The 15029-nt window shown below is 55.0% G+C and overlaps 1 protein-coding gene across 2 annotated transcripts in view; it reads right to left on the bottom strand.

Annotated features, from left to right (window-relative positions):
- Positions 1-11367, bottom strand: part of GIGYF1 (GRB10 interacting GYF protein 1) — a 43252-nt gene extending 31885 nt beyond the window's left edge. For both annotated transcript variants that reach the window (XM_069950088.1, XM_069950095.1), the window contains exons 1-5: positions 9841-11367; positions 1494-1552; positions 729-781; positions 507-636; positions 320-415 (exon numbers count right to left, since the gene is read on the bottom strand). In XM_069950088.1, the coding sequence (XP_069806189.1) occupies positions 320-415; positions 507-636; positions 729-763 (261 nt within the window). In that variant the 5' untranslated portion in view covers positions 764-781; positions 1494-1552; positions 9841-11367. The remainder of the gene's footprint in view (positions 1-319; positions 416-506; positions 637-728; positions 782-1493; positions 1553-9840) is intronic.
- Between the last annotated feature and the right edge of the window lie 3662 nt (positions 11368-15029).

Below are 15029 nucleotides of genomic sequence, written 5' to 3'. Positions count from 1 at the left end.
TGGCGAGGAGATGATGAGAGAAGGGCCAGGCGAGAAGAGAGAGAGAGAAGGGCCAGGCGAGAGAGAGAGAGAAGGGCCAGGCGAGAGAGAGAGAGAAGGGCCAGGCGAGAGAGAGAGAGAAGGGCCAGGCGAGAGAGAGAGAAGGGCCAGGCGAGAGAGAGAGAAGGGGGGGGGGGGGGAAGGGCCAGACGAGAGAAAGAGAGGGAAGGGCCAGACGAGAAAAAGAGAGAGAGGGGGAAGGGCCAGGCGAGAGAGAGGGGGAAGGGTGAAAAAAGATGGGGGCGGGGTTTACTATACCAACCTCGTGTGGCGGCCATACCTGCTCCTCCTCTGTGAGCGGCAGTAAAGCGAGGGGCTGCAGTGGCTCCTCATTCAGGATCACAGCAAACTCCTTGTCTTGCATTTCCTCTGGGACCTGCAGAAAAGAGGATGGAGAACCTCAGTCACATGACCCGGGGGGAGAGAATGGATGGAAGGGCACAGCACTCTCAGCTTGTGGTACCCACCTTGTTCTCTTTTATATAAAGTGCCAACATCTCCTCTCGTCCATAGCGATACTCCGCCAGTTTATACTTTGGCATAGCGGGGGAGGGAGGAGGGGAAGCAACGGAACCCCCACTGGATAGTGCACGAAGCCTGAGGGTGGAAAACAGACACTGCGTTACCATATGTCACAGCCGGGGGCGCTCATCTCCTGTGTGCCCCACCAATCAGCCGTCACCACTCACCATTCTGGCCCAAAGTTTAGTGTTTCAGCAGCCATGATGTGAAGTAAAGGTACCTGCAAGACAACAGCAGGGATAAGCAAGACTAGAGCGCCTCCTATCTGTCCCCAGGAGAGCTGGGTGACCCCCCCCCATGAGCACCTCTTATCTGTCCCCAGGAGCGTTGGGTAACCCCCCATGAGCACCTCCTATCTGTCCCCAGGAGCGCTGGGTGACCCCCCCCATGAGCACCTCTTATCTGTGTCCAGAAGTAAAGGTACCTGCAAGACAACAGCAGGGATAAGCAAGACTAGAGCGCCTCCTATCTGTCCCCAGGAGAGCTGGGTGACCCCCCCCATGAGCACCTCCTATCTGTCCCCAGGAGCGCTGGGTGACCCCCCCCATGAGCACCTCCTATCTGTCCCCAGGAGCGCTGGGTGACCCCCCCCATGAGCACCTCTTATCTGTGTCCAGAAGTAAAGGTACCTGCATGACAACAGCAGGGATAAGACTAGAGCGCCTCCTATCTGTCCCCAGGAGAGCTGGGTGACCCCCCATGAGTGCCTCTTATCTGTGCTCAGGAGGGCTGGGTGACTAACCATGAGCGCCTCCTACCTGTCTCCATGAGGGCTGGGTGACCCCCCCCCCCCCCCGAGCGCCTCTTATCTGTGCCCAGGAGAGCTGGGTGACCCCCCGTGAGCATTTCTTATCTGTGCCCAGGAGAGCTGGGTGATTATTGTACGGCCCCGCCCAAAGCCTGTATCAGGCTCCACCCCCCCGTAAATGTACCTGTGTCTGGAATGTTCCGTCAGCGATCTCTGTTCATGGGATGAAACTTCCGGCTGGACCTGATGTGGGAGAAACAGCAACAGTCAGAAGAAAGGCAAAAGCACAGAGAACACGGGGAGGACGCCGGACAGAGACCAGCCCCACCTAAGGGGGACTGTTATAACCAAGGAAAGGGTTAAAGAGGTTATCCAGCGCTAAAAAAACACGGCCACTTTTCCCCTTTCTTGTCTTCAGATTGGGTGGGGTTTCAAACTCATTGAAGTAAATGAAGCTTAATTGCAAACCAGACCTGAACTGGAGACAAGAGAGGGGGAGAAGTGGCCATGTTTTTGTAGCGCTGGATAACCCCTTTAAAGCCAATTGAGCATTACACTACCTGAGGAGATCCTGGTGGCGCGGTCCATTTTTGGTGTCGCTTTCTTCCTGTGCACTTTGGCCGGCTCTCTGCACCGGCGGGATCACCCAGAGGGCTACGACATTGTTCCAATGCGGGCCCTGCGTCCACCTCCACGGCAGCATAGAGCAAGACGGTGCACAGGAAGAAACCGAGGGAGGGAGAATTCACTAAGCAAATTGGTAGATTCCCAGCTCTGCCTAGATACAGAGAAGAGCACTCGGCTCCATAGAGAATGAATGGAGCAGCGGGTCACACACCGATCCCCAGCTCCATTCGGGCACCAATCTAGAGATCCCAGAGAGAAACAGAGGCTGCACCATCCCAATCTCATACTTGTCCCCTTATCCTGTGGAATTTTTGGAAAAGCCCTTTAAATACGCATATTCTGAAAGAGCGCAATATCTGACATGTCTGCTATTCACCTCATTTGGTGGTGGTGGTGGTGGTGGTGGGGGGGGGGGGGAGTACTTTTCTATGTGAAATTCAAAGCTATAGGATTGGCCACTAGGTGTCACTGTTAAGAGAGAGAGAGAGAGCGCGACGGAAAGTGTAAGGGAGAGAGAGAGCGCGACAGAGAGGGTAAGGGAGAGAGAGAGAGAGAGAGCGCGACAGAGGATAAGGGAGAGAGAGAGAGCGCGACGGAGAGGGTAAGGGAGAGAGAGAGCGCGACGGAGAGGGTAAGGGAGAGAGAGAGCGCGACGGAGAGGGTAAGGGAGAGAGAGAGCGCGACGGAGAGGGTAAGGGAGAGAGAGAGAGAGAGCGCGACGGAGAGGGTAAGGGAGAGAGAGAGCGCGACGGAGAGGGTAAGGGAGAGCGCGACGGAGAGGGTAAGGGAGAGAGAGAGAGAGAGCGCGACGGAGAGGGTAAGGGAGAGAGAGAGAGTGCGACGGAGAGGGTAAGAGAGAGAGAGAGCGCGACGGAGAGGGTAAGGGAGAGAGAGAGAGCGCGACGGAGAGGGTAAGAGAGAGAGAGAGCGCGACGGAGAGGGTAAGGGAGAGAGAGAGAGCGCGACGGAGAGGGTAAGGGAGAGAGAGAGCGCGACGGAGAGGGTAAGGGAGAGAGAGAGCGCGACGGAGAGGGTAAGGGAGAGAGAGAGCGCGACGGAGAGGGTAAGGGAGAGAGAGAGAGCGCGACGGAGAGGGTAAGGGAGAGAGCGCGACGGAGAGGGTAAGAGAGAGAGCGCGACGGAGAGGGTAAGAGAGAGAGCGCGACGGAGAGGGTAAGGGAGAGAGAGCGCGACGGAGAGGCAAAGAACGCGACGGAGAGGGGAAGGGAGAGAGAGCGTGACGGAGAGAGAGCGTGACGGAGAGAGAGAGCACGACTGTGAGGGGAAGGGAGAGAGCCACAGAGAAAGCGGGAGAGCAACGTGGGGGGGGGGACCACGGGGAGGGGGGGAAATAGCGACGGAGGGGGGGGGGAGCGCGACGGTGAAGGATAGAGAGGCACGGATGATGGGGGGGGGACCCACGGAGAGAGCAGCGGAGAAGAGGGGAGAGAGAGATGGAGAAGGGGGGGGGGGGGGGGGGAAGAGCCACGCAGGAAGGGTGGGGAGAGTGACAGAGCAACAGAGAGGGGGTGGGGGGAGCAATAGAGCACTGGAGAAGGGGGGGGGGGAGAGCAGGGGAGAGAGGCAGCAGCACTTACCCTATACACTGTGTGGATGACTATAACATCCTATTTTAGTCTAAGTCTATTTTAATATAAATCTATGGATGCTTTGGGGGGGGTGGGGGGGTTTACATGTTTTTTTTTTTAATGCAAAGTTGCCAAAATTGTGGGGAAAAATATGCAAATTTTTAGCGAATGGCACAATTCTTACTAAAATTGAGTCCTCTTCTTTTTTTTTTTTTTTTTTTTTTTTTTTGCAAAATCAAGACCAGTTAGGGGATTTCTGGCTGGATGACGGCGTTCTGGCTGACACCGCAGCGGTCACAGATAGCGGCATCCTGGCAGCGTAGTAAGTGGCTGTAATCTATAACCGCAAATTCATGGTAACAAAAAGGAAGTTATTATACAAAGATCGGCACCAATCCCGGATAGAGACATCACTGACTGCCAATCACCCACACAGTATACAGCAGCAGTGCAGGAGCTGGCGCCTCTCTTGCTCTCTCTCTGTCGCTTGCTCTCTATGTCGCAATTGCTCTTTATGTTGCTGTTGCTCGCTCTCTCAGTTGTTCTCTCTCTTTATTGCTCGCTCTGTATGTCTCTGTTGCTTAGTCTCTTCATTGTGCGCTCTCTGTTGCCCAGTCTCTCCATTGCTCTCACTCTCTCCCTTTCCACTTCTCGCTCTGTCTCCGTTGCACTCTCACTCCGTCTGTTGCTCAGTCTGTCAGTTGTGCTCTCTCTACGTTGCTCTCTTTCTGTGTTGCCCAGTCTCTGTCTCTCCATTGCTCTCTGTTGCTCAGTCTCTCCGTTGCTCTATCTGTTGCTCTCTCCGCTGCCCACTCGCTCCGCTGCCCACTCGCTCCGCTGCCCACTCGCTCCGCTGCCCACTCGCTCCGCGGCTCACTCGCTCCGCGGCTCACTCTCCCCGCGGCTCACTCTCTCCGATGCTCACTCTCCCTGTGGCTCACTCTCCCTGTGGCTCACTCTCCCTGTGGCTCACTCTCCCTGTGGCTCACTCTCTCTGTGGCTCACTCTCTCTGTGGCTCACTCTCTCTGTGGCTCACTCTCTCTGTGGCTCACTCTCTCTGTGGCTCACTCTCTCTGTGGCTCACTCTCTCTGTTGCTTAGTCTCTCCGTTGCTCGCTCTGTTGCTCTCTCTCTGTGGCTCAGTCTCTCTGTTGCTCAGTCTCTCCGTTGCACTCTCTCTTGCTCAGTCTCTCTGTTGCCCAGTCTCTATGCTGCTCTCTCTCTCTGTTGACCAGTCTCTCGATGGCTCCCCCCCTCTGTCGCTCTTTCCCTGCACTGTGAGAGACAGCAGAGGAGCAGAGCTTTCTAACCTCCCGTCCTCACCTTGTGGTCAGGGTCAAAGTTGCTATAATTACTGACCTGCATTCATCAATAACAGGAAGCGACACCTAGTGGCCAATCTTATAATGTTACAGATGTGTCAGAATATGCTGTGTGTTATTAAAGGGGGATTCCACTCATAACTTGTGATATGTTGCTGCCCTGACAGACTCTCTTACAGATTTTTTTTTAGCCAAAATTAGGAACACACTATAAGTAGAGAACAGGTCATAAAGATAAGACTGAGATTTCTCCTCTTTTCAAATCTATACCTGGCTTTGGCTGAAAAAATCTCTAAGACAATCTGTCAGGCATCTTTTGGTGTAATAGGGCCTTAACACTTCCTTCCATCCCTGTTATCTCTTCAGTCTCCTTCACCCAGTTCTCAGCTGCTGCTTTCTGCTGGATGAAGCCTCTGTCGCTATTTTCTCTGTGATCTGTGGAAAATCAGCCGTATAATGTGAGCAGTTCCAGTCAGCTTAGATGAGCTCCCATAGACTTCTATGGGTAATCCATACTGCACTCACAGTCCACACTAGGACTGGAACAGATTACAGACTGTATGACTACCCCAACATAAACCAATGAGCTCTAAGCTGGACTGCAACTGCCGACAACTTTACGGGACGTGTGAACACAACCTAAGCCTCTCTTTCTCTGTCTCCCCTTCCCCCTTCTGAGGCATCTGATGTGAGCAGGTCCCTGGCTGGCTGTATCTGCAACATTGTAGCTTCTTGTAATGCTGTGAGGGATAATTAGTGAGTTCATCAGCAACTTGACCCCAGAATAAGGCTCCCTTCACGCTGCCGGAAAAACCACCCGGATTTCCTATCAGGACGGATTTCCAGACCCATAGAGTTGCATTAGTCACGGACACCCTTCCAGATTTTTTAGAACCAGTCCTATTTTTGTCCAGAATTCCAGCCTGGACACCCCCATAGAAGTCTATAGGAGCGCCGGAATCACAGGCACTTTTCTGATGTACATCAGAAAAATGTGCCCGAGACTCCAGATCGGTTGAGAGACCACGGACCTGAGCACAGGGCTGCCCGCGGGCCGATCCCCCAAGTCCACCCCTGGACCTCACAGCTGCACTCTGCCCTGCACTAAAGGGCAGAGTGCAGTGCACTCGCACCCACCCCCCGCTGGGAACTCACCTCCAGGCCGCCCGCTACCGGCTCACTCACGTCTGGCTATCAACCCCCCCCCCCCCCCCCGTCCTCTGCACCACACTACAGTACTGAAGGTAAAAACGGATCACTGTCAGGAAACCCTGATACTTTCCTGATACCATCTGAGGCCTCCTGAGGTGTGAATGGGGCCTAACCCTCCCAGCATTACAAAGAAGCTACAATGTTGCAGATACAGCCTGCCAGGGACTTGTTTACATCAGCTGTCTCAGAAGGGAGGGGGGAGGAGGAGACAAGCTCACACAGATTTTTGTGTTTTCAGCAGAAAGAAGCAGCTGAGAACTGGGGGAAGGAGACTGAATAGATAATAACAAGTATGGAAGGAATTGTCAGTCTCACCATGGGCAGCAACATATCAGAAGTTATGTCTGAGCGGAAAACCTCTTAAGGGTCTGTCCACACGTACAGACTCACAATGAGTCTTTCAGGTCCTGGCAGTTCCCTGTCACTACATACTCACATACTGAACCACCGCTGCGTGTATGTAATTCTGCCGGCCCCTTAACCCCTTCGGCTCCCGCTCTGCTGTGTCTGTATATACGTTACCTGTCCTCGCTGCACGGGGTCCCAGCCTCCTGCTCTCCCTCCCGGCCAATCAGTGTGTTGCCCAGCCGCAGCCACTGATTGGTCGGACAGGAGAGCAGGACAGCGGAACCCCGTGCAGCGAGGACAGGTAACGTATATACAGACACAGCGGGGCGGGAGCCAAAGGGGTTAAGAGGCCGGCAAAATTACATACACGCAGCGGTGGTTCAGACAGCTGCGAGTATGTAGTGACAGACTCGCAGCACAATTTAGATTGACAGTTATCTATCCATGCTGTGTATAGGCAGTTAGCTGTCAATCATCAGCTGGAGGGCGGGGGAGGGGGGTGGCGTTCACACTGAGGAATATGCACAGAGAAGTTCCTGCAACGTCGAAATCTGTGGTGGGTGATAGTAGCAAAATAGTGAGCGCAGCTCTGGAGTATAATACAGGATGTAACTCAGAATCAGTAATGTATGTACACAGTGACCTCACCAGCAGAATAGTGAGTGCAGCTCTGGGGTATAATACAGGATCAGTAATGTAATGTATGTACACAGTGACCCCACCAGCAGAATAGTGAGTGCAGCTCTGGGGTATAATACAGGATCAGTAATGTAATGTATGTACACAGTGACCCCACCAGCAGAATAGTGAATGCGGCTCTGGAGTATAATACAGGATGTAACTCAGGATCAGTGATGTATGTACACAGTGACCCCACCAGCAGAATAGTGAGTGCAGCTCTGGGGTATAATACAGGATGTAACTCAGGATCAGTAATGTAATGTATGTACACAGTAACCCCACCAGCAGAATAGTGAGTGCAGCTCTGGAGCATAATACAGGATGTAACTCAGGATCAGTATAGGACATGGGTCTCAAACTCGTGGCCCTCCAGCTGTTGCCAAACTACAATTCCCATCATGCCTGGACAGCCAAAGCTAAAGCTTTGGCTGTCCAGGTATGATGGGAATTGTAGTTTGGCAACAACTGGAGGGCCGCGAGTTTGAGACCTCTGGTATAGGATAAGTAATGTATGTACACAGTAACCCCACCAGCAGAATAGTGAGTGCAGCTCTGGAGTATAATACAGGATGTAACTCAGGATCAGTAATGTAATGTATGTACACAGTGACCTCACCAGCAGAATAGTGAGTGCAGCTCTGGAGTATAATACAGGATGTAACTTCCACAAAAGACAACATGACCAATTAATTGCTATACTGACATATTATAGAACTGGTACCATTCAGCACACACACATCTATACACGGCCCCCCCCTCCCAGCGCACACATCTATACACGGCCCCCCCTCCCAGCGCACACATCTATACATGGCCCCCTTCTCTCAGCGCACACATCTATACACTGCCCCCTCCTCCCAGCGCACACATCTATACACTGCCCCCTCCTCCCAGCACACACATCTATACACTGCCCCCTCCTCCCAGCACACACATCTATACACTGCCCCCTCCTCCCAGCACACACATCTATACACTGCCCCCTCCTCCCAGCACACACATCTATACACTGCCCCCTCCTCCCAGCACACACATCTATACACTGCCCCCTCCTCCCAGCACACACATCTATACACTGCCCCCTCCTCCCAGCACACACATCTATACACGCCCCCCCCTCCCAGCACATACATCTATACACGGCCCCCCCTCCCAGCACACACACATCTATACACTGCCCCCTCCTCCCAGCACACACATCTATACACTGCCCCCTCCTCCCAGCACACACATCTATACACTGCCCCCTCCTCCCAGCACACACATCTATACACTGCCCCCTCCTTCCAGCACACACATCTATACACTGCCCCCTCCTCCCAGCACACACATCTATACACTGCCCCCTCCTCCCAGCACACACATCTATACACTGCCCCCTCCTTCCAGCACACACATCTATACACTGCCCCCTCCTCCCAGCACACACATCTATACACTGCCCCCTCCTCCCAGCACACACATCTATACACTGCCCCCTCCTCCCAGCACACACATCTATACACTGCCCCCTCCTCCCAGCACACACATCTATACACTGCCCCCTTCTCTCAGCACACACATCTATACACGGCCCCCTCCTCCCAGCACACACATCTATACACGGCCCTCCCCTCCCAGCACACACATCTATACACGGCCCCCCCCCTCCCATCTATACACGGCCCCCCCCTCCCAGCGCACACATCTATACACTGCCCCCTCCTCCCAGCACACACATCTATACACTGCCCCCTTCTCTCAGCACACACATCTATACACTGCCCCCTCCTCCCAGCACACACATCTATACACGGCCCTCCCCTCCCAGCACACACATCTATACACGCCCCCCCCTCCCAGCACACACATCTATACACGGCCCCCCCTCCCAGCACACACACATCTATACACGGCCCCCCCCCTCCCAGCGCACACACATCTATACACTGCCCCCTTCTCTCAGCACACACATCTATACACTGCCCCCTTCTCTCAGCACACACATCTATACACTGCCCCCTTCTCTCAGCACACACATCTATACACTGCCCCCTTCTCTCAGCACACACATCTATACACTGCCCCCTTCTCTCAGCACACACATCTATACACTGCCCCCTTCTCTCAGCACACACATCTATACACGGCCCCCCCTCCCAGCACACACATCTATACACGCCCCCCCCCTCCCAGCACACACATCTATACACGCCCCCCCCCCTCCCAGCACACACATCTATACACGCCCCCCCCCTCCCAGCACACACATCTATACACGCCCCCCCCCTCCCAGCACACACATCTATACACGCCCCCCCCTCCCAGCACACACATCTATACACGCCCCCCCCCCTCCCAGCACACACATCTATACACGCCCCCCCCCCTCCCAGCACACACATCTATACACACCCCCCCCCCTCCCAGCACACACATCTATACACACCCCCCCCCCCTCCCAGCACACACATCTATACACACCCCCCCCCCTCCCAGCACACACATCTATACACACCCCCCCCCCCCTCCCAGCACACACATCTATACACGGCCCCCCCACCCAGCACACACATCTATACACTGCCCCCTCCTCCCAGCACACACATCTATACACGCCCCCCCCCCCCCTCCCAGCACACACATCTATACACGGCCCCCCCTCCCAGCACACACATCTATACACGCCCCCCCCCCTCCCAGCACATACATCTATACACGGCCCCCCCTCCCAGCACACACACATCTATACACGGCACGCTGTGACACTTGCCTTCCTCCAGGATGCGGTGTTGTGGGCAGTGTTCGGCCCTCGGTGTGGCCCCTGCGGTCTCCTCAGTCGTCTTCTTGCAGCATGAACTTTGAGGATAACTGTGGGGCCCTGGGATCTACAGACGTGTATATAGAACTGTGCCTACAGTATACACTGTATACAGCGCTGAGTATATGTGTGTCCACTCCCCCGGGTGCTATGGCTGAACCCCCTGCTCAATGTAAACATGTAACCCCCTGCCGGCTCTATATATATTTGATATATATACTGCTAGTTGTCAGCGCCCCCTGGGGGTACAGAGAGGCACATAGCAGGCCGGGAGCCGCACACCTCCTGTATAGCAGCCCCCAAGTGACTGCCGTGCATATAGGCCCCAGATGTCTATGGTATATACAGTGCTCTCCGGTCTGTAATGGCCCCTCTATATAACGTATACAGGGTCTGTAAGAGCGCCCCCTGCAGCCTGTGCGTGGTACTGACTCTCTATAGGACCCCTCTATAAGGCGTATACAGGGTCTGAGGTGATCGCTCTCTATATGTATATAGAGCCTCCCCTGTATTCTGATCAATCTCTGTAAGACCCCCTGTATAGAGCGCCCCCTGCAGCCTGGATGTGGTGCAGCCTCTCTATGGTATCCGGAGCGCCCCCTGCAGCCTCTCTATGGTATCCGGAGCGCCCCCTGCAACCTCTCTAAGGTATCCGGAGCGCCCCCTGCAGCCTCTCTATGGTATCCGGAGCGCCCCCTGCAGCCTCTCTATGGTATCCGGAGCGCCCCCTGCAGCCTCTCTACGGTATCCGGAGCGCCCCCTGCAGCCTCTCTACGGTATCCGGAGCGCCCCCTGCAGCCTCTCTATGGTATCCGGAGCGCCCCCTGCAGCCTCTCTATGGTATCCGGAGCGCCCCCTGCAGCCTCTCTATGGTATCCGGAGCGCCCCCTGCAGCCTCTCTATGGTATCCGGAGCGCCCCCTGCAGCCTCTCTATGGTATCCGGAGCGCCCCCTGCAGCCTCTCTACGGTATCCGGAGCGCCCCCTGCAGCCTCTCTATGGTATCCGGAGCGCCCCCTGCAGCCTCTCTATGGTATCCGGAGCGCCCCCTGCAGCCTCTCTACGGTATCCGGAGCGCCCCCTGCAGCCTCTCTATGGGGCCCCGGTCTCTGCTCGGTGTGCGGCTCTCCCGGGCCCCTGGATTCGGTTCCCCGCTAGGCCCGACCTGCTCCCCCGTCACACGGGGCGGTTTTTGGCCGCCGGTCTCCTGTGGCCCCGTAGTCCGGGTTCGGTCCGTGTGTCGGGGCTGAGCTCTGCTAGGCCCCGGGCCGCGTACACTGCCGGGCGGTCGGGCCGTTGACTCCCGGAGGGGCCCGTCCTCTGTCTCTCCCTCTCTGGCGGTTAATTCCTGTCGCCTCGGTCGCGATAGTCTTCGTTACGTCACGACACGTCATGCACCCTCCTCCGTGTGCGGAGGATCCCAAAACAAGATGGCGGCCGCGCCGTGAGGAGGGGATCACGTGACGCTCTCCGAGACCCCGCCCACTCGTTCTGTTGCCTTGCATCTGACTAAGCCACGCCCTCACGTCTCACGTGACCCCCGACGTTCGCCAATCTGCTCGTTGGGACCTATTACATTTTTCAATAACTTTATTGACATGAACATTTTGTCACGGAGACAACGGGCCTTTGCCACAACGAACATGTGTCCAGAGGCGGAGCCGTGACCTTGTATTGTGTGTTCGGTCTGCCGCCTGCCCGTATACTACAGCGGCGCTAGGCGTAGTGGGAGGGGCTAGTAGAAGCAGCGAAGGTTGTTGACTATCGTGAGATGGCCACGCCCACTAGTAGTAATTGACATTGAGGTGATTTGCCCCCAACAAGTGATTGACATTTTGCTTTGCTCACAAGAATTGATTGTTTATGAAGCTGCCCCGCCTACAGGCGATGATTGACATTGCAGATGTCCCACCCACTGGCGTTTATTGTAATATCAACTGCCCCGCCCACTGGCAGTGAGTGACATTGCATCAGCCCCGCCCACTAGCACTGAGTGACATTGCATCAGCCCCGCCCACTAGCACTGAGTGACATTGCATCAGCCCCGCCCACTGGCAGTTAGTGACATTGCATCAGCCCCGCCCACTGGCAGTGAGTGACATTGCATCAGCCCCGCCCACTGGCAGTGAGTGACATTGCATCAGCCCCGCCCACTGGCAGTTTAAAGAGACTGTCAGCAGGTTATGGCGTCCTATCTCAGGGTCAGCAGGTGTATGGCGTCCTATCTCAGGGTCAGCAGGTTATGGCGTCCTATCTCAGGGTCAGCAGGTGTATGGCGTCCTATCTCAGGGTCAGCAGGTTATGGCGTCCTATCTCAGGGTCAGCAGGTTATGGCGTCCTATATCAGGGTCAGCAGGTGTATGGCGTCCTATATCAGGGTCAGCAGGATTATGGCGTCCTATATCAGGGTCAGCAGGTGTATGGCGTCCTATATCAGGGTCAGCAGGATTATGGCGTCCTATCTCAGGGTCAGCAGGTTATGGCGTCCTATATCAGGGTCAGCAGGTTATGGCGTCCTGTCTCAGGGTCAGCAGGTTATGGCGTCCTATATCAGGGTCAGCAGGTTATGGCGTCCTGTCTCAGGGTCAGCAGGTTATGGCATCCTGTCTCAGGGTCAGCAGGGTTATGGCGTCCTATATCAGGGTCAGCAGGTGTATGGCGTCCTATCTCAGGGTCAGCAGGTGTATGGCGTCCTATATCAGGGTCAGCAGGATTATGGCGTCCTGTCTCAGGGTCAGCAGGTTATGGCGTCCTATCTCAGGGTCAGCAGGTGTATGGCGTCCTATATCAGGGTCAGCAGGTTATGGCGTCCTATCTCAGGGTCAGCAGGTTATGGGGTCCTATCTCAGGGTCAGCAGGTTATGGCGTCCTATCTCAGGGTCAGCAGGTTATGGCGTCCTGTCTCAGGGTCAGCAGGGTTATGGCCTCCTATATCAGGGTCAGCAGGATTATGGTGTCCTATATCAGGGTCAGCAGGTGTATGGCGTCCTATCTCAGGGTCAGCAGGTTATGGGGTCCTATCTCAGGGTCAGCAGGTTATGGCGTCCTATCTCAGGGTCAGCAGGTTATGGTGTCCTATATCAGGGTCAGCAGGGTTATGGCCTCCTATATCAGGGTCAGCAGGATTATGGCGTCCTATCTCAGGGTCAGCAGGTGTATGGCGTCCTATCTCAGGGTCAGCAGGTGTATGGCGTCCTGTCTCAGGGTCAGCAGGTTATGGCGTCCTATCTCAGGGTCAGCAGGTTATGGCGTCCTGTCTCAGGGTCAGCAGGTTATGGCGTCCTGTCTCAGGGTCAGCAGGTTATGGCGTCCTGTCTCAGGGGAGCATACGCTAGTGAAGCTGAGCAGGATGATGGATCACTCACATTATACTGTGCTGCTGAACATGGACAATAAGTAGTCCTCTCCATTATGTGCATGAGCCCATTAGCCCAATCCCCCAGGAAGCCTGCCACTAGAGGGAGCCCAATCCCCCAGGAAGCCTGCCACTAGAGGGAGCCCAATCCCCCAGGAAGCCTGCCACTAGAGGGAGCCCAATCCCCCAGGAAGCCTGCCACTAGAGGGAGCCCAATCCCCCAGGAAGCCTGCCACTAGAGGGGGCCCAATCCCCCAGGAAGCCTGCCACTAGAGGCGGCCCAATCCCCCAGGAAGCCTGCCACTAGAGGCGGCCCAATCCCCCAGGAAGCCTGCCACTAGAGGGGGCCCAATCCTCCAGGAAGCCTGCCACTAGAGGGAGCCCAATCCTCCAGGAAGCCTGACACTAGAGGGAGCCCAATCCTCCAGGAAGCCTGACACTAAAGGGAGCCCAATCCACCAGGAAGCCTGCCCAGCAAAGGTGAGTAGGCCTCTCGAATGTTTTACATCCAAGATCTCCTGAACCTCGTAGATGTCTTCAGTGCTGGACACTGGGGTGGGGGAAGTGATTTTACGAGTATCGGTTAAAGATGAGTGGCTTGAGGAGAGACCAATGATTAGGCAAGGATGGAGGTAAACGGAGCTTGTAAGAAACTGGATTAATTTGTCTTGGATTGGAGAAGGGTACTAAGTAAGCTGATAACTTCAAATAGAAGATCGTAAATGACTAGTTGTTCAAAATCTGTCCAATCAGAGCTGAGCAAGCTGTCAATCATCCAATATTGCCAGCCAAAGAATGAGGAAGTGCCGTAGAAGCTGCTGACGATGAGAGCTTCGGGGACCGGCGGTCAGCGGGAATTTCGAACAGCAATGGACCTGGCAGGGTGAGTATAGCAATGGCTTTTTTCCTTTTGTGCCATAGCTGTCCTTTAAGCATAGTGGCACATATGACTTGTCAGGAGGAATGTCGCGTAATCTCACCGATGCTGCTGTGATGAGCCACTCTGGGGGATTAATGTGCTGAGGATCTGGGACCGAGTCTGTGACATCAGATGCTATAGCCAGTGCGGCATCCTTGCTGTTCTTGGCCGCTGTTTGGAAACAGAGTCTGAAATTAAAACAAAAGAGGGACCAGCGAGCCTGACGGGAGTCCCCTGAGTCCCTACACTAACTCCACACTGTGTCGGTCAGCGACCGCCAGCCCTGCAAATCGAGCGCAAGCAGGGAAGGAAGGCCATGGTTGGCGTTTGCTGACTGACACAGTGTTGAGTGAGTGTAAGGACTCATTTGGGCCAGAGGACCTGCACGTGGTACATGAGGCAATATGGTTTGATGAAATTATACGCCAACATCCTGGCGTTGGTTTTTAAGTGTAGCCGAGAGGCATTAGTGTCAGCCATAGGTGTGAGATGCAGAAGCTCCTTTCTCTCCATATGCGTATTTTACTTTTCTCCTGAGTGGCTAGCACTCCTCCTGGTAAGACCCATGTGACCCCAATTGGCAGAAGGCACCTGTGCACACATGGTAAGTACCTCCTAGTTCTCCCATTCTACCTCCGGTGCAGTGGGGAGTGGTTAGACTTTGTTCACACTTGTGTTGCTTGGTGGCCACTTTCTCCGCCGTCGGTGCCTGCTGGGTTTGGGGGGGCCTTGGGGTTTGGTCCTGTGACATTGGGGTTGCAGGGCCATTGGGCGGCCTCTCTTCCTTTGCGGTTTGCGTTTGCTGACCAACACAGTGTGGAGTTCGTGTAGGGACTCATGTGGACCAGGAGACTTGCACGAGGACCCA

Source organism: Dendropsophus ebraccatus, chromosome 1 (assembly GCF_027789765.1).
Source record: "Dendropsophus ebraccatus isolate aDenEbr1 chromosome 1, aDenEbr1.pat, whole genome shotgun sequence".
In the NCBI taxonomy this organism is placed as follows: Eukaryota; Metazoa; Chordata; class Amphibia; order Anura; family Hylidae; genus Dendropsophus; species Dendropsophus ebraccatus.
Note: the sequence above shows the minus strand (reverse complement) of the source record. Positions and strands in the feature narration are given on the sequence as shown.